This window comes from Alternaria arbusti, assembly GCF_024043155.1.
Source record: "Alternaria arbusti strain BMP 1465 chromosome Unknown scaffold_2, whole genome shotgun sequence".
Taxonomy (NCBI): domain Eukaryota; kingdom Fungi; phylum Ascomycota; class Dothideomycetes; order Pleosporales; family Pleosporaceae; genus Alternaria; species Alternaria arbusti.
Window position 1 is genome coordinate 1,986,376 of NW_026249942.1, and position 27,184 is coordinate 2,013,559.

Below are 27,184 nucleotides of genomic sequence, written 5' to 3' on the forward strand. Positions count from 1 at the left end.
CGATGATTTGTACGGGGGCGGAAACCAGCCCCGACACGTATCCTTGAGTCCTGAAGGTGAAGAGGCCAAGGACGCAGAAAACTCGCAATGGATAGCCGACTACTTCACCGAGGAGCCCATCGATTTTGCTCAAGAGCTTCAATCGACCAGCGCGGGGCATCAACAACCCTCTACCACGCGCAACGATGGTCGTTCAGGGAGGAATCACCGGCGACCGTCACGACCCCAGCCACAAAACACTTCACGTGTAGAGCCTGGGACGAATAGTTCTAGAAAGGAACTGGCGCTCAGATTTGAGCTCCCGCGCAGGGTCTCAACCCCCGAAGAATCAGAAAGCAGTATCATCACCGAAGACTTTAGTGAGAGCGAGTCATGGTCATCGAGCAGCGAAGAGGATACGCCTCCGAGAGATCCCCCACTTTTACAGCCCAACCGCTATGCGATGCATCCAGTGGACATCGAGGGCAACAGCCTCTCATTTCAGGTGCAGACCAAACCTTCGAGCAGCAGCATCGCCTTGAGTGAAGAATCTGATAAACCCGAAAACAAGGAGGGCCCGGGAGCAGAGAAGAAGGAACCGGGAGACAAGAATCTGGAGATACGGAGAATCACCAGAGCGATGGCGATCGAGTCTGACGCCCAGAACATGCTTGAAATTCATATGCTACCAAGTCTGGCAAGCCCTCGATTGCGAACAAGCATAGCAACAACATGGTACCATCTCAATGGTAGTCATCTCGACTTTGACCGCTTCGAAAATGTTTGCCTCACTATCCCACATTTGTCTGACCGCCTACAGGCCCTTACCCGCGAGGTCTTGTTGAAACTGCGAGGCGAAAAGATCAAGCCATTTGTAGGCGGTAGATTCATCGAGCCAGGGACCGTTCTTCGAGCCGACGAATCCGATCCAACAGACACCCAGTCTGTGATCTTCAGCTGCGTACCTTACTTCAGTCTCCAACAAGTTGCAAAGCCTACTACTGGGCAAGAAGATTCACTGTTCGCCCCACGTACCTTGATGCAGGCTTTGTATCCGTATGAATCTGTTCGTGAGCGAGATGAGGAACAGTCATACAAGAGATTTGGCAATGATCCGATGAATAACATCGTTCATGTCCCCAGCCTGTGGATCATCAACATTGGATCTACTGCTATTGTGACATACGGACACGAAACTCTGCCTATAGCGATGAAAAATTCTATCGGCATTGTTGAAGAAGATATTAGGCTTCTTGGCAGACAGAGCCTCACGAAAAACACACTGACCAAGATTCACATCACCAATCGCGACGGGAGCAGCCTCATATATCCAATAGGTGATTTCAGATCCTATTTCCAGCTGGAATCGCGAATTCTCCACAGCAATCCGTCTCTCGAGGGGCCCCTTGTTGGCGAAGGGATTAACTTGAAAGTTGAGGATGTGAATGGAGGTACTATGGCCGGAGCCGGGAATTGGAAAAGCATCGTCTCTCGAGCAGCCCAGCTTGTCTCGATCACCATCACGATTCCATACGACCAGATACGTGACGGAAGACATGAAGAAGCTTCGACCGCAGAATCAGCGGCTGTCGGCCCCCCCACGTGTGTTCCGCCATTTTTTCACTGGTTGCAGTCTAAGACCAACGATCTTTCTCATAGAAGTGGGAAGCCGGTAGTACTCGGTACCACCGGGAAAGACCGGTCCATCGCCTGCCTGGACTACGTGGAGAAGCTCATGACGTCGAGGTCTCTTGTTCGTTCAACCAGTCCTGTAGAAGATGCTTTTACCTTAACCAACTACTACCACTCCTTGCCTGAGACGGTATGTGAAGGCGTTTCCACGCGACGGTCCGAATTACAGGAGCTTGTCAAAGCAACGCCTCTACCGGAGTCGGGTTCCATAAACCACAAGATGATCGTCACCACTCATTGCCGTAAGATTTTGACAAGATCAGTCGAGTTTCTCGACACTGTCTCCAAAACTTTAGGTCTTTTCGTAGATGACCTAGATAGTAGCAGCATGCTTCGAAAGCTATCAGGCGCACTGCAAAACATCCATCAGCAAGTAACGACCATTGCGCAACGTGGAGCGGTTGAGCCCGACCCAGAGGAATACACGAACTCTGATTGGAAACACCCTGACATGCTAAACAACCGTATCTGGTCCATCCGCACCTCCGCTTGGGAAGTTCCATCTTCACTCCCAGAATCCAGGAAAACACTGCAAAGATCGATTCAGCGTTGTATAAGATGCAGACGCCCATTCAGTAGCGCAACATCTGCAATGAAACATCTTGTGCGACATGTGGAGAAATATTCGGCTGGGACTGCACATCCTGACGCTGAGATACCGAGTTTTAAAGAACTGCAAGACTGGATAATCAATTCAGTACAATACCGGCGCGAACTGACGAATGCGAGCGCTTTGGTGATTCTTACACATGCTAGTGAGATTGCCAAAGACTTTCTAATTCGAGCCAAAGAGCTTGCCGAGGGTGTTCAGAATGAGGATGGACAGTTATCGTCATTGTATACGTTGCCGCAAGAACTGATTCACGCATTTCAAAAGATTGTGATTTACTACCTGGCGATCGAGCGAGCTTTGCACGAGAATGAAAAGACGTATGGACTCGACCCTCGGTTTCAAGACTCTCGCAAGCTTACAAACGATCCATACTCATCGAGAGATGTCGAAGTACTCAGACGCTTTGGTTTCCAGGCGCGACGGTCTCTGCGCAAAGCTCGGTTTCTGTTCTGCGACATGGGTAGACCCGAGTTACCATTGAACCTTCGCAGGCATCTTTCCCTGGGACCAGAATATGTGTCTCTATGGTTTATGAGAAGGTTGCTGATGAAGCCTCTCGAGCAGTCCAAGACTATCGGCGACATGTATCATGTGTACGTCTCCAAAGTCGTAAGTAAATTCAATTTCAACACTGCATCTCTGAGAGAAGAAGTGAGGAGCTATACACGCTTCGACAACAGCGAGAATACGACGTGATACATTGTTAGACTTTGCTAACATGTACTAGCAATTCGAAATTAATCACAGACCAAGCAAGCGCCTTCTGCGCGCCATCAACTTGATTCAAGAAGAGTTACAAGTCTTACAGTTGGTAAACACCTGGCAGACCAATCTGGTACGAAATTATCTCCAGGTCACCGATGACAGCACATATGAGAAGCTAAGCCCGTCTCGTCGGGCTATGCATCCTTACGAGGAAGCTCTGGGAAAGGCCTGCCTAGATCACCTTTCCCTAGTTCGGCTAGATTACGTTGATCTAATGCGACGTTGCGCCCCGCTCTCTGATCGCACGAAACAGATCTTGGAGATCAACGAAGAAGATCATGGAAAGGCTATCATGGTCTTCACCGTCGTTACAGTCATCTTTTTGCCATTGTCATTCGTTACAAGCTACTTCGGTATGAATGCCTCTGACATCAGAGACATGGACGAAACACAAGCTGTCTTCTGGAGCGTTGCCATACCACTAACCTGCGTCACCGTAGGCTCTTGCTTACTGATCGGTTACAATGGCGATAGCATACGGGACCTACTATCGTCCACGTATCGCAAAACGATGAGGAAAGAAAGAGACATTGTGGAAGCCGCTAGTATAACCGTCGCGCAACGTCAAGGGCCGTCCAAATCCAAGGGCGGTTTAGACAGCATCATTGACCCATTTGGCGCAGCTTACGACGCATTCCCTATTCGACGGCGTGATCTATACAGAGAAAGTTATGGCGATGATGATTTTGACGAGTGGTATGTGCGAGACCACACTAGGTTGCTGGATCAATACAGCAAGTCCGCGCATCTTCCTCGACCATCTCCATGTGGTTTTGCGTCGAAGAGAAAAGATTCTTACCCCACACCGGCACATCTAGCAATAGAAGCACGCCGGCAATCACTATACTCAGATCCACACGTGCTCTACAGAAGATCGTCACGTAATGACTACGAAGAATCTCCATACTTAACTCCCAACATACATGTTGTGCGAGACCATCCTCGTCGAACGGGAACGACAAAAGGTCGCTACACCAACTCGATCAACCCATTCAGTCTAGGCGATCCTGTCGACGATTTCAGTCCATATACAGATGACGCTTATCGGCGCAGACTTGCAGAGTTTGTCGCACCACCACCTCCGCCGCGACGACGACCAAACGCTGGAATTTCTCGCTCACGCTCGGAGTTCTTGAGCTACTCTGACGACGACGAAGACGACTGGATCAAACGACCAAATGCTACACCTACTCGCCGACGCTCGGAATTCTTGGATTACTCTGACGACGATAACGAATGGTACACGTCCACACGCGGTGATGTCAACTTGGGAACCAGACATGTACGACATGGCAGGTCACGGAGCGGTAGTTGGGGCTATAGCCGAAGCCGAAGTCGAAGCCGGAGTCGCGACCGGTTCTACGAAAGAGCACCTGTGCGTCGCGTCCACTATGCAGATGAACCTGTAGAAAGTGTCAGACACCGTATGCCATCTGGGGACTCTTTTTCGTATCGCGCAAGCGAATTTTCAGGCCACCCACGAAGGGGAAGAGGGCAGCAGTATGAGGCAATGGAAGAGAAGCTTGAGAGACAGGAGGAAGATATTGAGAGGCGGCAAGAGGAAAATCTTAAACGTCACAGGTATAGGTAGAGATCAAGTAAAGAACTTGCGGTAATACAAATCTCGTTTTGGCCTAAAATCTGATGTTGATGTTTTCTCAAACGAAAAGGAGTCATATTATGCTTGTGGGAGGAAGATCTATCTATTCCATAAGTGTTTTGACATGACCGTGATGTGACAGTCCAATCCACAGTATGCGACCCGGGCGAGGGTCGTAGAAACCCACGATCGAATATGTACAATTTTCACTAGAAATACGAAGTAGTTTTAAACACCATTTAATTAACTATTACTACGGGAACACGGACGACAAACTAGGAATTTTCGTTGACCAAAAGCTTATGACAGCTTCGGGTCCGCCCCAGCAACCATCTCCCAATTACGGGCGCAATCGTCCTACACTACTCATAAACCGCCGAAAGCAAGAAAGAAGAACCAAGAAAACATGCTATTTGCTACTCATGTGCGCGTGCGCCGTGGCGCAATCGTGGTATCATCCATGATCAAAAGGTAGGAAAGTCGTAATCATGACTCGCAGCCCCAAGCGTATCGGGTATCACTGGTCGACCAACAAGCATCTAAACGCGGCCCTGGAAGACGGGGTTCTGGTCACCGAAGGTAGTGTTATACTCGCCGGGAGCCGGGGCACCAGTGGGGTGAGCGGGATGAGTTGCTGAAGTAGTTGTGGCAGTAGGGTCGTTCAGACCAGTTGAACCAAGGCCAGTGGAGCCGAGGCCAGACGATCCAACAGGTGCGGCGGTGCCGGTGGTGTTGAAAGCATCGTCAACCTGAGTGCCGAAGCCTTGGGTGCCAGTGGTGGAAGGAACGCCGCCAGCGAGACCAGTAGCAGCAGCACCACCCATCAGACCTTGACCAGTGGTAACGCCTTGACCACCGCCGAGGCCACCAGCGTTAGTGTATTGGCTGTCGTACTGGTTGGCGGATGGGTTGATGCCCTGCGAGGCTCCAAGACCGCGGGACTCCTCACTGGTGCTACCGTAGCCGCCTGCGCGACCGTGGGGCTTGCGAGTGACCTTGCCAACCTGAGGCAGGCTGGAAGTCTCCTTGGCGGAGCCGATGGAGAAGATGGGGCTCTCCCACTTCTCGCCCTTGCCGGCAAGCTCCTTGTACTCAGTAGCCTTGGAAGAAATACCGCCGGGTAGGGAGATGTTCTTGAAGATGGAGTCGTGCTGAGTAACAGCCATGTTGACCTGGGTGTCCTTGGTCTTCTCCTTGACCTGCTCCTTCTTCTGCTTGCCTTGCATGATGCGGTGCTGCATAGCAGAGGCGTAGCGCTGGTACATGTTCTGAATGTTCTGAGGGTCGGGGTTGCGCTTGGCCTCAGCCTCGGCGCGGTCAGCCTCAGTCTTGATGTCGAAGAGAAGGCCGTCAAGCTGGTTGGCGGAGTCCTTGATCTGCTTCTCCAAGACCTTCTGGATGACAGGACGCATGACCTTGAGAAGAAGGGGCTTGAACATGTTGAAGAGGAGCTTGTGGTTGCTCTTCTTCATCTTGATCTGAAGGTTCTTAATGTCAGACTCAACCTTGGTGACCTTGAAGAAGTGGGTCTGCGCGTTGTTCTCGCGGGCCTTGTCAGCTGTCTCCATCTCAACCTTGAAGCTGAAGCCGGAGCCACCCATGAAGATGTCCATAACACCCTTGTCGGTGATGGATGGGAAGCCTTGCTTGCGCTTGATGTAGTAGGAAACATCCCTGAGATCCATCTGTACACCCGAGACAGAGAGCATGACCTTGTTCTTGTTCTTGCTCGAGATGGACTTGCGTCCCCAGCGCCAGTAGTTGTCCGAGCCAAACTCCAAAGAGTTGGGAGCAAGGTTATCACCCTCGATGACGAGGTTCTCAACGACGGCGTCGACCATGGGGTCGCTGTATTCGATACGCGGGATGGGGACGTAACGGACGTTCTCGAAGATGGACGGGAGGATGACGTCGCTCAGGTCCTTGAGAAGGTGGGGCTTGAACACAGTCTGGCCGTTCTCATCTTGACCAAGGTCAAGGAAGAGCTTGTTGACAGACTCAGCGAACTGCTTGTTCTGCGGGTCAGCGTCGAACTGCTCGCCAACGAATTTGAACTCGTCGGCGATGCGGTCAGTGTGTCCACGGTAGCGGCCACGAAGGAGGCGGTGACCATCATCGTAGATCTGGTTCCACTCCTCGTTGCTACGGTCTTCGAGGATGAAGCCCTGCTGTTGGAGAGTCTTGCGGATGAACTGGTTGATGCGAGTGAACCAGTTCCTGAGCTCTGGATCCTGGTCGGCGTCCTTGTAGACCTGGTTGATGGACTCAATCAAGTCATCGAACGAGGTGTTGTTTGCGAAACGCTCAAGAAGAGTCTTCATGTTGGTCAGCCATTTGTTTTCCGAGAGGAAGCCTAAATACGCACCTTGAGATCAGCTTCAGCAGTAGTTAGGGCATCGTTCTGATGCGCACCTTGAACAGAACCCTTGCCCTGCTGGCCAAGGTTCTTACCATGGCCGGAGTACTGCTCGGCGAGGTTGAGTAGGGTCTCGATGGCACGCTGGTAGTCCTGGTGGCCCTGAATCTCGACTACCATCTTCTTAAGACGCCAGATGGTCTGCTCGCGGCGCTCCTCAGGCATCTTGCCCTTGAGGTAGTTGTTCATCTGGTCGCGACGGGCGCGGGCCATGTTCTTGTCCTCCTCAGAAGTGTTCGCGTCAACCTTCTGCTTGGCAGCATCGAGAGCACCACGGGCGTCGACGCCAGTGCTTTGGCCAGTCTGACCCTCGTGGGCGCCAAGTTGGGCGGTGTGCTGGGGGTCGCGCGAGCCATCAGGGTTGGCAGCCTGGTTGATGTCTTTGGCATGCTCCTTCAAGTCACCCTTGGCCTCGTCCTTGTTCTTGTTGCCGAAGGGCAGACTGCTCTTAGCTTGGTTGCGAAGGTTCTCACGGTTCAGGTCGGAGGTGTCATGCCAAGTGTTGTCCTCAGCAGGCTCATCTAGCTTGTTGAGACGGTCTTCTGAGGGCTTGACCTTGTTGGCGGTGTTCTGGGCGGCATCGCCAGCCATGTCACGGAGCAGAACGGTGGCATCTGAAAGCAACTTCCTGAACTGGCCGTTGGAAATGAGGAGGGTGCCGAGAGTCCGTAGACCGTCAAGCGCCTCGTTTCCGTGCTGCTTCGCTGTGTCCTTATCAACAGGCGCATTAGGGAGGGCGGCGCTGTTGCCACCGAGGTGCTCTGCCTGCCAGATGAAGTCCTGGAGGAGGTTGCCCTCGTTTTTGGTGAGTAGTAGGATCTTGGCCTGCTCGATGACCTTCTTGAGGTCGGTCACCAGATGCTGACCCTCGCTCGACAGCTTCTTGGATGGTGAGTTGAGCGACCTGTGGGCCAGCGCGGAGTTGAGCGCGACATCGATTTGCTGGTTGGAGGGGACCTTTCCGTTAGAGAAGGCTAGTTGTGGTCAGCGCTTGTTTACATTTGCGTGTGCGACGCGAAGGGCATCGACGCGCCATTGCACGTGTTCACATACCCTCGAAGATGCCGTACAGCTGTAGCTTGTTGTTGACATCCTTCTCCTTCTGCTTCAAGTCCACCGGACCTGCAGTCTGTTAGCAATGTTTGGGGGCAAAGCGGGGTAGCTAGACATACGATTTACGGAACTCATGGTGTAGGACTGCTTCTGTGGGTATCAAGGTGGGGTATCAAAATGCAGACGCAGAGCTGAAAACAATGGAGGCAGGGTGGATGGGTATTTCGAGGGGATGGGTATCAAAGTGGTTTGTGTGGGAGGGAGGCGGGTGAGGGCAGAAAGCAGCTTTGTATTTGGGCTGGCTGGGTAACACGCGCGATTGCAGCAACTACGTCACTGCGTCGTAGCTTGCCGCTTGCGAAGAGCCTGGACTTGGAACAGCGACCGACCACGACCAACTTGCCTGACCCCGCGACTACCGGCCACCATTTTCCCGCTGCCATCGATCGAATTCCGCGGACACGCTCACAGAACGCGGCAGCCCAGTTCCCTGACGACGTGCCGTCCAATGCCACAACTGTCCACGTTTTGCCTGGGGCACGAGGCCTGCCACGCCCAAACGAGGTCGCCCTGGCCTGTATGACGGAGCCTCTAGGTATGTTTGGGGGTTCGATCGGCGCCAGGTTTCCCAAAGGATGCCAAAACATGTGTCCCGCTTGCGTCATGGGTAATTCGACAGCGCCACACCTGGCAATCTCGATTCCGTCTGATGCGAAGTGTGGCGCCGCCCAGCCTAGCAAACTCTTCCCTGCATGTATCAGACAACCCCGTTTCCTGCGGACTTCCTGCTTGCCCACGCCTTCTCCCCCCCTCGCGGAGTACGTGATGCTCTCCTTTCCTGTCGCTCCGTCTAGTTCGTTGCGCCACACCTGGGTATTTGGCGACACGCTAGACGGCTGGCCCTTTGCTAGCGCGAGTACCGCCGGCCACACCGCTCGCACGATGACGACGTCCATCTTCGAGTTCACGATGCAATCTCGTGGGGCGCCTGCTCATTCGCCGCCCGTCTACTTCAATGGGTCCTGCTGGCGCGTCGCCCTCACGTTCCCAAGTTCGTGCGCGCCACACACGCATCAAACGGCTCCGACCCCAGCACGTGAAGTGCGGAAACCGGGAAATTCCAGACAAGGCCAATCCTGGAAGCGCTCTCCCTTCAGATCTGCCCGCCCTGACCGATCTTGTACAGAACTGGTCGACGTGCCTGCGTGCTAGGGCGTAGATCAGCCGATCCACTAAGCCTGTCAGGCGCTACTTGTGCCTCAACCTACAAAACGCTCTTACTAAAAGTTTGAGATACCATTTTGCTCCTGTCCTGTACTCGGAACATTCCGATTAATCATGTACAAAGTTGTCAAATGCACGAGCCATCGGAGGGTTAGTTCAGAAGTCAACGATGTGTCCGACCATACCATAGCCGCACCGGCTATCCGTACTAGCGTCGTGGTGTCGTTTTAACGTCAAGGAACTTGCCCCTAAAGTCTATGCCTTGCATGGCCGCATTGCTTAAGCTCGGGAAGGTTTGTGTCGTTAGGGTTCTCAGCGTGTACTTGATGCGAACATGTTGTCGTACAAGTATGTCGGAAGTGTCAAGCAGGCGGATCATACCTGGGTTACAGCCCAGAAGAAGGCGAGGCGACCGTGGACAGAAGAGGGGAGTACTTTGATTGCTGCAGACGCCGACCAGCCATTATCTACACAACATAGCAGTTTCTACAAAGCCCTGAAGTTGACTAGGAGCTATCCAGCGATGTAGCAGTCACCCATGGACTCGGGCGCCAAAATTCGTCTCCTTCTCCTCTCGACCACCCGACGACATGCATACCTCAAACAACCACTATGAGTTTTCCATGAGACTCTCGATGACCTTGTCCACCTCGTCGATAAGCGCACCGATCGCGTTCTTCCCGTTCTCGATCTTCGCTTTAACAACTGTAATCGATTGGTAGTCGATATGGAAGAAGATGCGGAGATACGCCGGACCGCTGGCTGCGGTACCGTTGACTGCGGTGGTGTTCAAGTTGCGGCTCATGATATACACATCGGTTGTTCCCGCCTTGGAGAGATCCTTGGACTGTTTGCTGACAATGATGGAGGCGATATTTTCTGACAGATCTCTTAGCTTTGTTACTTACATGGGTGGAAGAAATAGCCAGTGGTGGGATTGCGCGTGCAATACAATCGACTTATGTATTGACAACAATACCCTAGGGGAAAGATCGCTCCGAAAAGACTCAAAGACAATTGTACTTACGAGCCAGCAATAATACGTTCTTGGCTTCATTAGTGGTGTTCAAGAGACTGCTGGTGTCCCGAAAAGGTTGTAGCAGCTCTAGAATTCGGTACTCGAGGGTATGGTCAGAGACTGGGACGTTGAAGGCCTTGACGGAACTTTGCACTGGGCTATTGAAGGCGGCATCCTGGGGCCGCGGAGGCAGGGAGGAATAGTACTGATTAGGATATGGTGGCGTGTAGGAACTATGTGAGCCCGACATCATGTATATCGACATCGTGGAGTAGAGATTGTGCGCGGGGTAGTGAGAGTCTGGGTACGGTCGACCCTATATTTATATCCCTCGGAACTCTGCGTTACCGCCAAGGTGAGCTAAGAAGCTCGTGATGGAGTTGGGGCAGTATTCGACCCTTCATTGCTGTCGCAACCTTTGCGGCCGATAATTCACTCCAATCTCTCTTCGCCAAGATGACCACAGCATTGACGCCATTGGTACCATATCTGCATTCGGTATCACTCATTTGATTATCACACTGGCAGTAATTAAGCGCTTGGTAAGCTGTTTGATTAGTTCTCGGGTGTTCGGTTGGAACCCGGTATACAAAACGGCCGACGAGAGTGGCATTCTGCTGTCTACTCTACCACCTTCTAGATACTGTACATCTATCACCCACCCGGAGAAACTACCTTGGACCATCTCCGCGCAGTAAATAGCTACCATTCCCCTCGTCATCACTAAGTGGCATCAACTCAGCTTTTCTGACGACTCTGAAAAGAAACCCCGGATGAAAGACCGCCATGATAACTACCACCGCAAACATGAGCGCCGCATCGAAGACATACAAGTACGCCTCTGTCTGGTACACCTTACTCTCTGGCCCTTCGATAAACTCCGCCAGCCGGAAAATGCTCCGCACAACGACAAGCACACTGACACTGTACAAAGCCCACATGTAGCGGCGCCATTTGACATGTGTTCGCCGTGACGTGCTGGTAGGTTCGTTGTTTAACCTTCGATGAAATACCACCGCCATGAGGATGAAGAAGCCGAAAGCAACCAATTGCGTACCCAATCCTGCGATGACGACGGTGGTTCCAGTCTTCACTCCGTCTGGGTCACCGGAAGCTTGCATCGCCGACCCCATGATCTGACATACGAAGGATCCGATATCGATGATGACGTATATTTTCGTCGTCCAGCGCGGATTCATTACAGCGTGGTGCGTAGCATCGAGAGAGCGAATAAGGCGACCGAGCGTCATGTAGATGGTGGCCGCGAGAAGCGGTGCGGCCGCGAGGATAAGCATGAGTTGAAGGAGATAAGGGCTGCCTTGTCGAATATTCTTTGAGGACCAGGCACGACCGTAGTAGCCGGCTGCTTCGCCTGTGGATCAAATTATCAGCGATGGGCTTTTCGGCGATGGAGTCAAGCATCGAGGTAACTGACCTACGCAGCCCAAAACGAATGGAATGAAGAACCAACTTCGTAATGGAATGAGCATGATGAGATGCGTCAGGCCGCCGATCGCGAATAGTATGAGAAATGCGTAGCCGGCGCCTGCTGAGGGCGTGTAAGGGTAAAGATCGAAGTCGGCTTCGCCTCTAGGAACGATGTCGTGAGACGCCATCTGTGGATTTTAGGTCGATAATAGCCGAGGATAATTTTGGGTAAGTAAGAAACAAAAGATTAAAGACAGAATGTGTACGGAGATGGAGAAGATGATGGAGCGAATGAAGATACCTTTCAAGACACGACTGCGCGCCGTTACTATATACACATCTTGACTCGGCACATTTTTCGCATTCAACTCCTTCGTTCTCTTATCTCTCTCAAGCATTACTACAAGAGGCGCAGCGCCGCGCGGCATCTTTTGACACCATGCTTGGTTGTTTCGTGTTGGTCCGTGGGTCGCGTAACGAAAGAGAATACGCGCCGATACGCCTCGCGACACGCGAACACCCTACCACACCCAGTCCGTCCGCTCCATTCTGGTAATAGTAATTCTGCATGTTCAAGCACCTGAATCTCTCTTCTCGAGCATCGTCAGACTCAATGGTCAACATGGTTAATGGAATTTTGGGCAATACGACAAGATGAGGCTGAACACGAAAACGGAGTCGACGGCGATATCTTCGCGGGATCTGATGCTAGCCTGCGAACGTTCTTGGTGCCAGATTTTATTTGGAAAGGTACTATCGTATACACAGAAACAACGTTGATACAGTTCCGAAAGCAACGGTGACCGAATGCGCCTAGAATATGGCGATAACTCCAGGTGGACTTCCAATACCACCCCTAACGTGTAATGGAGCACTTGTCATGAAGAAAGTGTACCGGTCCATTTCCTTGCACCTCTCACTGAGCTTCTCAAGATCCCACATCTCGCCGATAGCGGTACCCCAATGAACGAGGAGCCACTCGTGTAGGCACCATCCGTCGGTAAACTTTGGTGGCCATGCTTCAAAAGCGACAGTATCACCAGCGATCGCCGCGAGGTGACGGTCGTAAAGCCAACGTACTGTCTTCTCATTGGCTTGAACACCAATCGCGACACTATTGTCGCGAGTACCGCTCTTGCGCTCCGCTTCGTTCGCGTTGCTAGTATCATCAGTTATGGCTCTCAAAGTGGCAAGACAACATACTTGTGCCATCTTACGTATCCGCTACGAATCATCATAATGTCTCCCTGCTTCAAAGTGGTGCCTTGCCACTTCAGCGTCTCTTCAATCTCCTCGATAGGAATCTCATGTCTCGACACCGCACTTGGTGCCTTCTTCCCGTTCTTCTCTTCATACCAACTAAGCCAGTCGCAAAGCACACCTCTTCCAACAATGCCACCTCTTTCGCACCACTTGTGCGTACCGTTCGTGACGCTGTTGGCTGCCTCTTTATGCGAGAGACCATTGTAATACATGCCGCTTGCTTGATGCGCGAAATGCTTCAAGCTATCCCACTGAGAACCAGCCTGAGTGTTGATGTGAAGTTCGTCATCGTTCGCACAGAACTCGGAGAAGTCCGCAAAATCGATTTGCTTTTGCTCGAGCTCTTTTCTGTTGAACCCTGGAAATTGCACGTTGTGTAATTCCCAGTCAAGCTGGATGTGCTCGCCGGTGGAGATCTCTTTGGAGGCCGCTTTTACGACATCCGAGGTGAGCAGGTTGATAGCTGTAGCCTGTTAGATACACGATTGCTGTATGAGGTACAATTTGCTTTACTTCCGACTTCATCCTTTTGCCCGTCTTTGTCAAAGAATCCCCATATGCTGCCCTGTGGCATACCCTCGACCTTGGGAAGGTCGTCAAACGCCGGGAATTTGTACTCTTGTTTCGCCATGTTCACTGTATCAATACTTCTGCTATCGTAGGTTAGAAGATGTTACTCTACAAAAGACATCAAAGTTACTTTGGAGAAGCTTGATATATGGGGCATTGTACACCGAGGTCAATCCGGACCCCGCATCCAATGCTGATCCGCACCTGGGCATCATGTGGACGCTTTCTTTGCTATGGCTTCAATGACGTTGCAAATCATCATTTAGTGCGTCGCGTGTATGTGCTAGTCATGAGCCGAAACAGGGTGGTTGGTAGCCGGACCCGCTTCCGAAAGGTGGAGATGATGATGGTTATGGTCCGCTTAGCTAATCCGTCCGTTCGGCATCCGAAAGATAGTCAAAGCGCAATGGCACCATCCCTCTTGCTACGAAGACACCTTTCCAGCAACTACCCAATTCTGCTCAACCATCCTCTATGTTACCATATATTTCATCGTTTCGGTCACTGTGGAGAAACCTGCGCACACGGCCCAGCATATAGCTCGCCTTCTTTAGGGTTTTCCACGGCCTCGTCGGAGAAGGAACAATGCCCCACTCCATTTGATTGTACTTCAACAACACCCCACATTAACTTCTTAACGGCAATTTCATCACCTCTTTCCTTGTCAGCGGCTGACAAGTGACAAGCTGCGCTCATGGCTGCACTACAACTGCCAACCAGATTGGTTCCTGGTCGCAAAGGAACGAATCCTGCTCCGACGCCAACAATGAGAACGAGACTCGCAACGATGATCACAGATATCATGGCGATGGGAGAATAGCCGCATGTATATCGTACATCTGATGGCACACTATCACCTATCCCATAGAACTAATGTCATTGTCAGCTATCACACTAAGTTCAGAACATGTTCAGGTAAAGAGCCTACCTCTATAGCGGCAAAGAAGATGCTTTGTGATATCATCCAATGTAGCAATCCACTGATTGCCATAAGTGGTATTGCAAACCGATACGGTAGCGATAAGAAGTATGTCGATCTTTGCAACCCTCTCGGGGCGCTCGAAACCCTTAATCCCTTTCGAACGTATGAATACGATGACCATTCTTTTCCTAGCAGCATACACGTCAACAGGCTGTTGCATGAGAAGTAGATGATCGAAAGCACAACCTGTGGCACGTTGGCTATGAGAGTGTTGCCTATTATGGAGTCGACATTGTGTTCACGTGGATACTCGATTAGTGTCCGAGCGTCGATGGCACCAAAACCCAACGCAGCGAGATTGCGAAGGGAGTTACTTTTACCAGATCGGAGATGACGCAACCCGTAAGAAAGAAATCCTCCTACGGTTGCTATCGAGATCAGAAGCCTGGGGAATGTTAACAAATCTTTGCGATGGTAGAACGACGCGTGCGCGCTTACACAGCGAAAGTACTAATGCGACGGCTTAGACTTGTAGTATCTTTCCATCTATAGATTCGAAGCTTCCATCTCTTCGGTCCGGCAATGAAATTGTTTTTCGCACTCTCGATGTCCTTGGAGGAAGCGAGGCACATATTCCGAGTCCATGGATCCGGCTGTTTCAGGAATGAGAGCACAGCGTCACCCATCGTCATGAGTGGCTGCTCTTTAATGCGAAGAGCCAAATAGAAGATCGATATGGCCTTGATAAGATTCAGCCCTATCACCAGCGACGCGATGGGAATGCTCCAGAGAACTCGACACTTTGAGTCTTTCCTTTCACGCAAACAGTACTGTATGGGGCCTCTCATGTGGGAGAATCCAGACACACTCACGAGGTAGCCAATATCTCCTGTTATGGTCCAGTTCCGTGCAGAGCCTCTGATGTCGTCTACTACTGCGTCGCATGACTTGTCCACATCCGTATGGCCCGAACAAATCCACTCGAAAGTATCCTGTGGAAAATATTCCCAAGCACTTGTGAGCGAGTGTGTCCAGAAAACTCCCGAGTTTTCGTTGTTCTTGTAGTCGTCGTCTACCCCTTCAGTTTGATTTGCCCATACAACGTCATCAGACTTAGTCACTAAAAGTAGATCGCCTCTATGCGTTTGCAGGGTTGTTGCGTATGCGTCAATGCAATCCAAGTTATCGAGCCTCTCGAAACGGCTTTCTTGGATCCTTTGGTGTATCTCCCTGGTGAAGGCGAAGTCGGAGCCATTGATAGGACTCACACAGCCCAGACATTCAGCGCTGTCAACAAAGTTTTGTCTGACCCCGTAAATTTCGTAACTGTATGCTGCAAGAGACAGATACACGACCGAGTTATAACTTCTCATGTTAGTGTAACATAGGTTCTGGCTTCGACTCAATACTCACAAGAGATGTAGAGGTAGCGACGAGAGCGCTAGAGCCGACCAAAGAAGTACGCGCTTCTTGCTAATGCGACGTAAATTTCGAACGCTTAGGACACCTACATCCATCCATTGGCCTCGAGAATGGGCGACGTTGATATCCATTCTGGTTGGAGAAGATAGACACTGCATAGCGTAATTCGATGAAGACAACAGAATTGTACTCAACAAGTTGATGATGACATGAAGGACTGCGTTAATCTTACGCGCACGATCACAGTCCCCTCTGAATAGTACACCGCTATCAGTATTGGTAGCCCATGCTATAGTAGCGATCAGATTTATGAGAAAGACTATGGAGGCTGCGATCGCGCAGTTGAGGGCGCCGAATCTCCAACCTCTGGTGAATGTATCTCTGGACTTTTTTAAAGGTTCGGAGTGCGGCATCTGCATGTGGGTAAGATGTTGTAGTTCCGATGCTGTGATATCGTCATCTACCGGATGGCGTTTGCGATGCTTGTACTTTGTAGAGAAGAAGCCGAACATGATGATGATGAACTCCACGGATTGTATGAGCGTTCTGAAAGATCTCATAGCAGCCATCTATGCATGTATTTGTACTGGTGTTTGTCCGCCCTGCCAAGACCCACGCCTCGTAAGCAGAATGGGGGCGGCGGAGGATTGTTCATTATTGGTGCTCCCTGGTACCGGTCAGTGTGGTCTCACTCAGCTCATCAGTCCACGTGAAGCCGCCCGGTTTATCGTTACCAGACCTTCTAGTGGTGCCGTCCGCCTAGATCCCGCCACGGCTTTACCGGCTTTATAAGTTACGCCCAGTCGCAACATAGGTTACGTGTCAGAAGGCGGCTTCGACTCAGATGCGCTTTTGCAATCAACCAGTCACCTAGTTACACGCTTGCTCTGGTTTTGAAGGTTCTCGCGATGTATCTTCTGTTAAGGCGCAGAGCCCCCAAGCGCTTAGAAAGCTGGGCTGGAAGCTCATCTCATTTAATACGAGATGAATGTTGGTCAATGTGCGCAATGCATTGCGCAGGGAAACATCTTCACTAGGTTACCTGGGTAGCGTTGTTGGTCGAACGGCATGACTTGTCATGTCAATGGTTTGCGACGATCTCGAAGCGCGTCGCTGCTGAGTAGGCGCGACGGGTTGTGCAGATGGCACTAGCTCATGAGGCTCTGTCGGTGTCATTGGTGGTTTGAGGTCTTACTTGAGTGAGATAACAGTTCAGATCGAAGCGCGAGAGATAGTGGCTGTTGATAAGACCTCGTGGTTATCGAACGTAGATGCTGTTGGTGTGACTGCTGGCACGGCGCGTGGGTGGGAAGGGGGCAGACTGTTTTGTATTAGCTCCAATGCTCCGACGCGTCCGCTCGCTAGCCCGATGTGGACACCCGGAGCAAAGAGTGAACGCGATAGCTTCTGGCTGGAAACATTGTTGAACACATTGAACTCAGAAGATACAGGATATGTGGCAGGTTTCCAAGATGCGCCGCGCCTTCTAGACGGTCGGTCCAACGCGTCATCAATCCCCAGCCACACTTTCCGCATTTCCGGGCAGGCGTAAGCCAAGCCAACCTACCCCGCCAGCAGCTGAATCGCAAACCTGTGGCTGTTGCTCATACACATCCTTACCTAACTTGTCCCCTCTATACCGTACCATGGCCGAACTAATATCAGGCATCTCGAAGCTCAATCCCTTCGCGAAGAAGGAAGTCGATGATGAGGAGAAGGGCGATTTTGTCGATGCGGGGACTGTGGCGGGCGGCGGTCACGCCGCAAGGCAGTCGCATATTACCAAGGACAAACTACGTGTCAGCGGAGCACTCAAGAGCTTCCTAGTCAAGGAAGGTATCTTGCAGGAGTCAGAGGCTGGATTGAAAAGTGAAGAGCCGACTACGGCGTTGCGAGAATTGCTCGACAGGAGTCACATCAACGTCCCACCAGAGGTTATCGACAGGAACCATCCACTTCCGGAATACTTCATCAGCTCATCTCATAACACATATCTGATGGCTCATCAGCTCTTTGGCGAATCGCATGCTTCTGCGTACGAGATCGCGTTGCATACTGGATCGCGTTGCGTCGAGATCGACGCCTGGGACAACGACGATAACAAGGAAGAGCCGAAGGTCACGCACGGGTTCACGCTCGTGTCTAACATACCCTTCCGCCAAGTATGCGAGACGATCCGCGATGTCGTTGACAAAGAAGCTGCAAGTGAAAAGCATGCTGCACCTATCATGATCTCCCTAGAGAATCATTGCGACGCGCACGGGCAGCTTCGTCTCGCACAGATCATGCAAGAAGTCCTCGGCCCCCAACTCCTCAGCAAGGCCATCCGCGACAAGGGCACACGCGAACAAGACGACCCCAGCAAGCATGAACATGTCACCCTCGCTGAGCTTGGAAACAAAGTGGCGGTCATCGTAGAGTACCATCTGCCGAACGAAGAGGAGAGTAGCAGCAGTGATTCGAGTTCGGACGAAGAGGAACAGAAGCAAGCTCGCCAAGAGTATGACGCGAAAAAGAAGGCTACTAATGCTGGTACTATTGTCCCTGAACTGGCCGAGCTAGGAGTATATGCTCAATCAGTCAAGCCTGTCAACAACTCTTGGTTCGAAGCGGAGCTTGAGAACGCACCACATCACCAACTCATCAACGTCTCGGAGTCAGGTCTGAAAGCGCATCTTCCAGCCAATAGCGCTAAGATAGCAAGACACAATGCGCATCATTTGATGCGCGTCTACCCCAAAGGAACTCGCATTTCTTCGAAAAATCTTGCGCCGGTACCATTTTGGGGTATTGGCGCCCAGATCTGCGCTTTAAATTGGCAAACCTTTGGCGCAAGCTCACAAATTAACGAAGCGCTCTTTGCCGGCTCTGGTGGCTACGTACTTAAACCAGCTGCGCTACGTGCTGGTGGCTCGGGTAACCTCAGCACCGGACGCCGGAAGAAACTTCGCTTGCACGTTGCTGGCGCTACAGACGTTCCCCTACCCAATGACCGCGAACATGAAGACATCAAGCCTTACCTGACATGCACACTCGTGCATCCTAACGACATGAACAATCTGCCACCAAAGCGCAAGACTGCTCCTTACAAGCCCCACAAATTGACCGGTTTCATGCACAAGGACAACTCGCCCGCAAACGATCCTATCTGGAAAGACGTCCTGGAGTGGGAGTATGAGGATAATGAACTGACATTCCTGCGCCTGTTGATCAAGAGTGACGACAGTTTCTCTCGCAACCCCATCTTCGCCGTTGCCGCGGTGAGACTGATGTACGTTACACCTGGGTGGAATTTCATTCGGATGCTGGATCTTGGCGGACACGAGACCACATGCACATTGCTCGTCAAATTCGAGCAACTAGACCTATAGGAGTGGTGGGCTGGGAGTGAGTATGAGAGTGATGAGCCTGGAGACTGCGGGAGAGGCTGGTTGTGTAAAGTCGCCAAAGTGCGCGAGAAGTTGTGCGGTGACGGAGGAAGATTTTGAGCATTCCATTACTATCCTAAACCTCCTACAGCACCGGATTCAATTCTAATGAAGTGTTTTCGGTTGCATGCTTCTGCCCCTCGGCATCATAGCCCGAGGTTTTCTCCGAGGCTTGCAGATCTCTGCAGAATCCTGCAGATCCTTGCACTCACGACCCTAGACCCTGAAAGTTCGACTCTGCCAGGACAGTACAGTAGTGAGCACACAGTCGCTCACTAACACCCGTTAATCCCCACTTGTCGAAACATGCCAAAAAACGCCCGAATGCGAACACGGACGCAAGCACCTTGCTCCCGCGCCGAATTGAGAGATACTTCCGTGGCGCGCCCATCCCGCATGTTAGCTTCGTACCTAGCTCGTGATGTCAGCGCCAGTATCTTGACCCCTACCAGCCCACCCCTCACTACACCAACACGTGTTCGCGCTCGTTCTATATCACCAAGCGACACTCACGCTGCGTACGTGCAGTATGCCAGGGACGGCCCGTCGCGATACAGTGGGAGTAATTACACCATCTACATCTGATGGTGCATCGCTGTAGGCTCAGTCGATGCAGGGGGTAAAGGAGAAACTCTATCGGAAGGCAAACCTCTGTATACACAATCGAGAGTTCTGCGTGGGTGGGTGGACAGTGAGCGAATCGGAAACAACGGCCCAAGCGATAGCTTCTTACTAGCGCACCTACATCCGTATGCGTGCACTCACGAACAGGTTTCTGCTTCCCATGGCCTGCATGATCTGCATGATACCACACTTCTATGCGCATGGGGTCCCATAGCGCGGGTGATGGACGATCCGGCCTGAACGGTGAAAAAGCAAAAGCGCAGGGAAAGCATGCATGCACCGATTGGGTCAACAGTCTTGCTGCTGTGAGCGCTAGAAGCGATACCTTCGTTTAAACATTAGACTGCGTAATGCGAAATATTACAACCTGTACTGCAGTAAGAGACTCCTGGAAGGAAAACATGTGCTCGACAAAGACTCAGACCTTCTCTCCGCTACTAGATCCGTCCTTTTCGGTTTCCGCAACATACCCCTCTTTCGCTTCTCGATCTCGAATAACGACTTCGTGACCTGAAGTGATGCCTTCTTGCTCCAGAATATGGTTTGGCACTATCGCGCCCTCCTCCGCACGATTGTAATTGGTGTCTGTCATGTGATAGAATCCCAGGTAGTAGAAACTTGCGATACCCATCAAGTAGAATAGCAGGATGCCACCTGCCTCAGCGATAAACGGTATTTTGATGCTGTCGAGGCCGAAGCAGATTGCTTCTCCGGCGCCGAGCACGCCGCGAAAGACACCGACATAGTGCGTGAGCTTCTGAGGGGAGTTTGTGAGGGCACCAATCCAGTAGTAGACTATGTTGTGCCACAACTGTGAGAAGACCCAGTTTAGCATAAAAAGGAAAAACAACCAACCGAATTTGAGCTCGTCCCAGTCTGTAGGGTTGGTGGGCGGATTGTTGCGATCATAGTTACGGGTGCGAATCTAGATAGTGTTAGCACGCAATGGTGGGTGATGGACTTCGAGGCATACCATTTCCCAAACCCATGCAACTACTAGAGGTATACACACGCCAGTCAGACCGATGAGTCCGCGCTTGCGACGACCCCACCCAGGGTAGTCAAGAACATACTGCAAGATCCACCCTGCTGGTATTTGCATAACGACAGCAATGAACGAAAGCAGTGAACGGGTGCGGAGGTTGTTATTGAAGGCTATGAACGTGTGAGCGTTGTCTTGACGAGTGCTCGAAGACCTACCATTGACCGATCCACTGTACACCAAGAATCCCTCAGCTGGCAAGAACGCGGGTAGCATCATGAGAAGGACAGGGTCGGTGAAGACCCGCAGGTTGGATCTCAACTCCTCCCAAGCTCCTCTTGGTCGATCAACAGCAACGACAGAGCCATCATCTCTGGTGAGCTTGTGTGGCCGAAGCAAAGCCAGACATAGCAGACCGCCGATGACCATAATCGTGATGAAGGCGATATACACTGATCGCGGTACGCCAGCAACAGTGTCCGATTTTCTGTTGATGATGACCGGAATAATGCCACTAATAACGGACCCGAGCGCTTGCATGTTCATCAAGATGGTCGCATAAGACCCCTTTTCTCTTTCTTCCGGATATCCTGTCGCAACATAGCCCGCAGTGATAAAGACCATACCTGCGCCAATACCGATGATAGGGCCAGCGGCATAAGGGTAGCCCGTCTTACCCGTCTCATCGTAATACCAGAGAGACCCAACGTACACAGCGTAGGTCTGGACGCCAATGCACATTGTCAGACCGGGCCCGAGCTTATTCAGGATTGAGCCGCCAAAAGAGGACGAGAAGAACCAAACTGCGGTATGATCAGTACGCGTCGTCCTCTTAGATTGTGAATGATCGTCTACCTGCACATAATGTCGCATTTACAACCTGAACTACTTGCGCTGAGTCCGGCTTCCCACCACCAGCTCCAAGAAGGTTGAGCGCAACGTAGATGCCCGCTGAAGAGCCAACACCGAGACCAGCAATCAGCATCTGCACCCACGGTCCATGGTAACGAAACTGGGGGAGGGCCAGGAACCCCATGACGTCGCACGTCAGCTCTTCGGAAAGAACAACGCAATGCAAAGGCAAGATGGAAGAAGGATGGATAACTTCAAGTGCGGAAGTGAACGTTACACTAACAAACAGACGGGCCGAGGAGGCGTGCGAAGGGTTTAAACTTTAAGCCATCCATGACTGCGCCTCGATGAGAACCATAAGAATCAAGAGTGGGCGCAAAGCGCTAACCCACAGCACAAACTCACACCCTCAGTACGAGGCGACCAAGGGCTGGATGCAGCGTCCACCGATAGATAGTACCACGTCAGAAACCGCCAGGGTCCTGACGCATGGTGTTCAAGGCCCCATGCATTCATCTGGCTTCTTTTGGCATTAATCCTCGTTAGCATCCAAGTGGCTTTGAAGGCTAATGCGCAGTGTGCTTACCGACGAACCAAAACTCCGTGATAGCGGCTGGCCAGATGCTAGCGTCAGGTTCCCGTACTGGGCTAGCTGACTCGCTAGGGGCGGCCCTCAACCCGTGAAGAGAGCTGGTGGCCTAGGCCAAGGAAAAAGAAATTGGAGAGCGTTGGAGTGCATTGGAGGTGCATTGGAGAACTCAAGTCCCATGCTGAGCGCTGCACCTCACGGGAAAAGGAAGTTGGGGTTGCTGTGTGAAGACAGGGCTTAGGCGAAGGAGAGCATGCACATGCATGACCACATTTGTGACAGAATGTGCAAGCTTTCGCAAAATTGAGTTGTACTGCGTTTGACGTTGCATAAAGTTGCTGAAACTGGGTTCATTAACGCTCCGAGAGCTGCTCCACCGTGGAGTGCGCTACGCAGCCGCCGTCAGCAAAACTACGACACCGAGCGTACGGATCCGATTGTCACGAAGGCACTCGTGTCCAGTGCGATGGAATCCCACAGACGGGCCGGCCCTCTGGCTGCCGTTGAATTAATCCCAGACCTGCCGACAACTCACGTTAATGCGCTTGGTTCCCATATAGCCCTTCCACTTCTTGTAAGTCTTCTCTTCGGCTGCCGTAGAACCAGGTGTGCCAGCTGGCCAGTTTGCAAGGTAATCTGGGCATGTGCTTGGTATTGAACGCGCCATCGCATGCCAAGCCCATCGAGCGTTGCCAGTGAGATGCACAACGTCGCCACTGTGGACTCGAATCGCAACGCTTCGTGGGGCATTCTCACCTTCCCCGTCATCTTCCCCTCGAGCCATGATGAAGATTCCATCGCATCCGACGCTGAAGCTCGCTAGCGCACGTTGACACTGCTCGCTGACGTCGCGATGCACAGGCATGAAATCCTTGGCTGAGTACATCAAGACCACGCCAGATTCAGGCCGGATATGAGGGAAAAGACCCGTCACAAGCGTTGATAGATCTTCTGGAAATGGCGTCGCATGCTTTGCGTAACTACGCGTTGGCCAATCGTATTGCTCGCCGAGGGTCAGCCAACGAAGCTTGGTGTACAAGAATTGCTCGTTGTTCAGAGGTTTCAACTTGTCTGGAAGCTTTGGAGTCAGGCTGTCCTCCGGATCTGACCGTTGGCGAAGGAAGAAGGAACTATCGAAATGCAGTCCATCTGACGTTGGTTTCGGGGGGTATGGTATATCATAGTCCGCCTGGAGGTTGATCTTATGGCCTGGATCTGCTAGGTCTCTGTGCATCAGACATGACGTGAAAATAACTTGCGTCTCAGGTGGAAGGAGCCCAGAGATGACTTGTAGGCCCGGGAAGTCGCGATGCTCGAAGATCTGTGCGTCTTGTGCAGGTACAGAGAGTGGTTTGCCCCTTGCATACGCCTGGCAAGCAGCGTCAATTTGAGCCGCTGGGATGATGCCTGCTGGTCGCCAGATATCTTTGCGCTCCTCACTGAACTCATCGCGTTTACTAAGATCGAATATGTTTGGATCGGTATCAAGGTCGGCCTTGCGCATACTTTGATATCGCCAATGCTCTTTCTGGATAAATTGTGGCGGGGTAGCATGGGTGTCATGATGCACCGAGCCCTTCTGCCATGATCGTCAGCCAGACCCGTTCAATTAGAAAGGGTGACATACGAACACGCTCATTGGCATCCGTAGACAGATCCATAGCCGCGGCAGGACGGTAGAGGTATGGCCGGGCGAGGGGGCGTATCGGCACCTGGATCAATTGAGGCTTCCTTAATGGGAAATACAGCCGTTCCAGAAGTCGCATCAATTGCGATCGATCGCAGAGAGTTCGCAGAGATAAGGTTAATACGCGGGCTGCACGAGTAGCATCACGAGTGGCCAGACAGCCAGACCCAGGAAAAGATCGAGTGAAAGTCGGCCCGTGCGGCGGCTTATCGATAAGCTGACTAGCGTCTTCCGCAATTGTCCGTCCACGCCGTCGGGTAAAGAAGTCAAAACATGCCACAAGCACATTCGAGAAGGCGCTCTATGTTTGTCGCCATGGTCTGCTAACTGATCAGTAAAGTTTTTCTTCGATCTATCGAGGAGATTAGGATGCTCTCACTCGCCACTTTCGATCCACACAGCGAAGTGCGACTCACAATTCACAATATGGCATCATGGCCGACTGCGGGAAGTCAGCCTCGAGGTCTTTGAGAATACATCTTCGTGCGGAAGGTGGATTTATACGAGGATGTATGCATTTTCAATTCAGCCGCATAGTCACCAACGCGCTTGGAAACCCTCGTAAAACCTAACTCTCTTTTGATGGAGACGAATGCGACATGACTAGTGACATGATAGTGTAGGTATTTGGCAGACCTTGTGAAAGTTGTACCTCTGAACATTTCCTTTGTATGGACATGTAATATACCAGCTTCTTGCGACTGCCAGGGCCTTCTTCCTCAATCCGATGCGACAAACACATGTTCCGGGTAGCTACGCAAATAACGTGGCGACAAAAGGCCCGTGTAGCCAGTGCTACCATGCCCATATCGTAATCCACGTCTGATACCCGTCGAAATATCCATTCCCAACAAAATATGCCAAAGACCGCGATGGGACCCCTCGAGCAACGCATCTTTAACCTCCTTTGGCCACACCGACCTCCTACAAAAGACGATGCGGATATGAACCGACAGATCGAGGTAGTCGCTAGTAAGCATCGAACCCCCAACTACGGTCATCACTCTGACATTTACCCAACAGATAACCTCGCATTTATCGTTCGCTGGACTCTAACTCCCATCGGTCATGAAGTAGATTTTGTGGTATCGATTCCGGTTGCGCTGGAAACTGTGCTGGCTGTCTATATACATGCGTGCGGAAGAAGCGAACGTATCCTTAGTGTATCCGCGGATGCGAGCGAATGTATTATTGAGATGTTGGAAGAAGCCATTAGCAACTTTATGGCTAGAAATGGCTTGTAGTCGTGCCGATGGGTAGCTAGCATTCGACATGTGTTATGGTAGCGCGTGAGGCTCGTGGACTACAGCCTGAGATGCAAGACATCAGCAGGACTTCGGGTGTGAGGCGAAAGTGGTCTATACATACATGAGCGTTAGCAGATGGCGCATACAAGCTCTGAGATTGTAAATGGGAGTGGCGGGTGTTTTAGGGACAGGCAATCGCTAGCAAGTCCAGCTACCTAGGTACCTAGGCACTTGTAAAGCGCTTCATATCTTGTAATAAGTATCACGTTTTCTGTCGACTAAATCGCGAGCACTCAACGTGAAGCGCAGTCGTCGTCGCGGGGACAACGGCTCTTTCGCGAGGATGATTGTACGAGTAGTTGGGATGGGCGCGGCGGTGTAGGTGCCAGCTTTCGTTCAGTGTCGAGAACGATTTTGATATCGATCCGCAAAAGGTACCCGTGTTGACCCTTCGCATTCTGGTAGGCATCACAGCGATGTAGTGGGTTACATGAGAAGAAGGCTCCAATGCAATGTGATCGGGACAAGGCTGGAGCGCGTAGCAAAACAGCCCAACGCGGCACAGCCTCGCGTATGGGGGCCACAATACCATTGTGACCAACAAAACAACGGCGCTAGGCAGCCACGCGTAGGCATAGTGACACACAAAAATCTAGATGCATTCATCCCTACCAATATACCGCAAGCTAACAAGTAACGCAAAGCACAGCTTTTAGTCCCTAATACCGCGTCGCTCTACCCTCAACCAAACGTCCGGTGTCATGTCGCACATACACATGGTTCGTGTCACATGAAGGGTGCTGGAGGAAGCTTCACACTACCTCACCCCATTCAGCCGCTTCTCAGACGCAGCCACTCCGTTCGTCCTTGCCCTCCGTGGCTCCGCTTCACCCTCGTAAACCTCGAATGCTACGACGCATATACACGCCGCGGCGGACGATTCACGGGCACCTCCGTCCCGTATGTTTTCGGTCAATTCGACCGCGTACGAGTTTGTGAGAAGCCTGACAACCTGGGGGGAATCGACGGGGAGAGAGCATGCTTCGCTCAGTTTGCGGTGGCGCGTACAACCCGTGTGGTATACAGGAGGCTCGACTATGAAAAGTCAGTACCCTCTGAATCGAACCGGTGGTAGGTCACTGTTACCTCCGTTCGTTTCAGTGTTGGTCTGGTGTTCTTCTGTGTTGGCCCACATCCCAACAAAGGTCAGGTCACTACTATGAGTCCTGACAGCAGTACCAGTAGATCTGTTACCGTTTGATTGGGCAGTGCCGTGCTGATGAAGTGATGATGAGGGAGGTTCCTGGGCATTCTGCTGAGAAGAGCCAAGGGTAGCCACGGCCGAGGTCACGGCCACTGGTGCTGAGGAAGCCATCTTGTTCAGTCAAGCAGTAGTATAGTTGTAGAAAGTCTGTCAACTATATTCCAACAGCCGCGCGCAAGGTGCTACTTATACTTTGGCTGCCATGCCATTTGCTAGGGTGTAGTGAGCCAGTCTCCGCGTGTGAGACAAGTGTTAGTTGCGCAGCGCCTCAAGCAGAACTTTGACAGACAGCACATAGGCCGAATGACTCGAATCATTCATTTCATCTCTCATTCGCAATGCCGCTTAGCCGTATCTGGAAGGTTTTCTTACTTGCCTCGTTTGCGCGGAAGCGGGAAAATAGCCACTGCATGCTCTTGTACCCATGGGGCAAGAGTAGAAGGACCCCTAACCTGGGGTGGGAGCGTGGCTGTGGATACTGAGATCTCACTAGCTGCTCGAATTGGAAGACCCCCCTGATCATGGCAGTTACAGCCAGCTTCCGCG

The 27,184-nt window shown here is 51.8% G+C and overlaps 5 protein-coding genes across 5 annotated transcripts; 1 reads left to right on the forward strand and 4 right to left on the reverse strand.

Moving 5' to 3' along the window:
* Positions 1 to 5,188: 5,188 nt before the first annotated feature.
* On the reverse strand, positions 5,189 to 8,253 carry J4E86_002268 (uncharacterized protein; the record flags this gene model as incomplete). Its single annotated transcript, XM_051442828.1, has 4 exons — positions 5,189 to 6,964; positions 7,015 to 8,039; positions 8,119 to 8,187; positions 8,238 to 8,253. The coding sequence occupies 4 exons, from the start codon at positions 8,251 to 8,253 to the stop codon at positions 5,189 to 5,191; spliced, it is 2,886 nt and encodes a 961-aa protein (XP_051306416.1).
* A 1,699-nt stretch (positions 8,254 to 9,952) lies between these two features.
* Positions 9,953 to 11,976, reverse strand: J4E86_002269 (uncharacterized protein; the record flags this gene model as incomplete). The annotated part of the gene is made up of 4 exons (XM_051442829.1): positions 9,953 to 10,245; positions 10,370 to 10,593; positions 11,036 to 11,732; positions 11,796 to 11,976. The coding sequence occupies 4 exons, from the start codon at positions 11,974 to 11,976 to the stop codon at positions 9,953 to 9,955; spliced, it is 1,395 nt and encodes a 464-aa protein (XP_051306417.1).
* A 625-nt stretch (positions 11,977 to 12,601) lies between these two features.
* Positions 12,602 to 13,682, reverse strand: J4E86_002270 (uncharacterized protein; the record flags this gene model as incomplete). Its single annotated transcript, XM_051442830.1, has 3 exons — positions 12,602 to 12,947; positions 12,992 to 13,514; positions 13,565 to 13,682. The coding sequence occupies 3 exons, from the start codon at positions 13,680 to 13,682 to the stop codon at positions 12,602 to 12,604; spliced, it is 987 nt and encodes a 328-aa protein (XP_051306418.1).
* Positions 13,683 to 17,611: 3,929 nt separating this feature from the next.
* J4E86_002271 (uncharacterized protein) lies at positions 17,612 to 19,336 on the forward strand (the record flags this gene model as incomplete). The annotated part of the gene is made up of 1 exon (XM_051442831.1): positions 17,612 to 19,336. One exon carries the CDS (start codon positions 17,612 to 17,614, stop codon positions 19,334 to 19,336), a length of 1,725 nt encoding a protein of 574 aa, XP_051306419.1.
* A 3,612-nt stretch (positions 19,337 to 22,948) lies between these two features.
* J4E86_002272 (uncharacterized protein) lies at positions 22,949 to 24,101 on the reverse strand (the record flags this gene model as incomplete). Its single annotated transcript, XM_051442832.1, has 2 exons — positions 22,949 to 24,019; positions 24,072 to 24,101. The coding sequence occupies 2 exons, from the start codon at positions 24,099 to 24,101 to the stop codon at positions 22,949 to 22,951; spliced, it is 1,101 nt and encodes a 366-aa protein (XP_051306420.1).
* Positions 24,102 to 27,184: the final 3,083 nt, after the last annotated feature.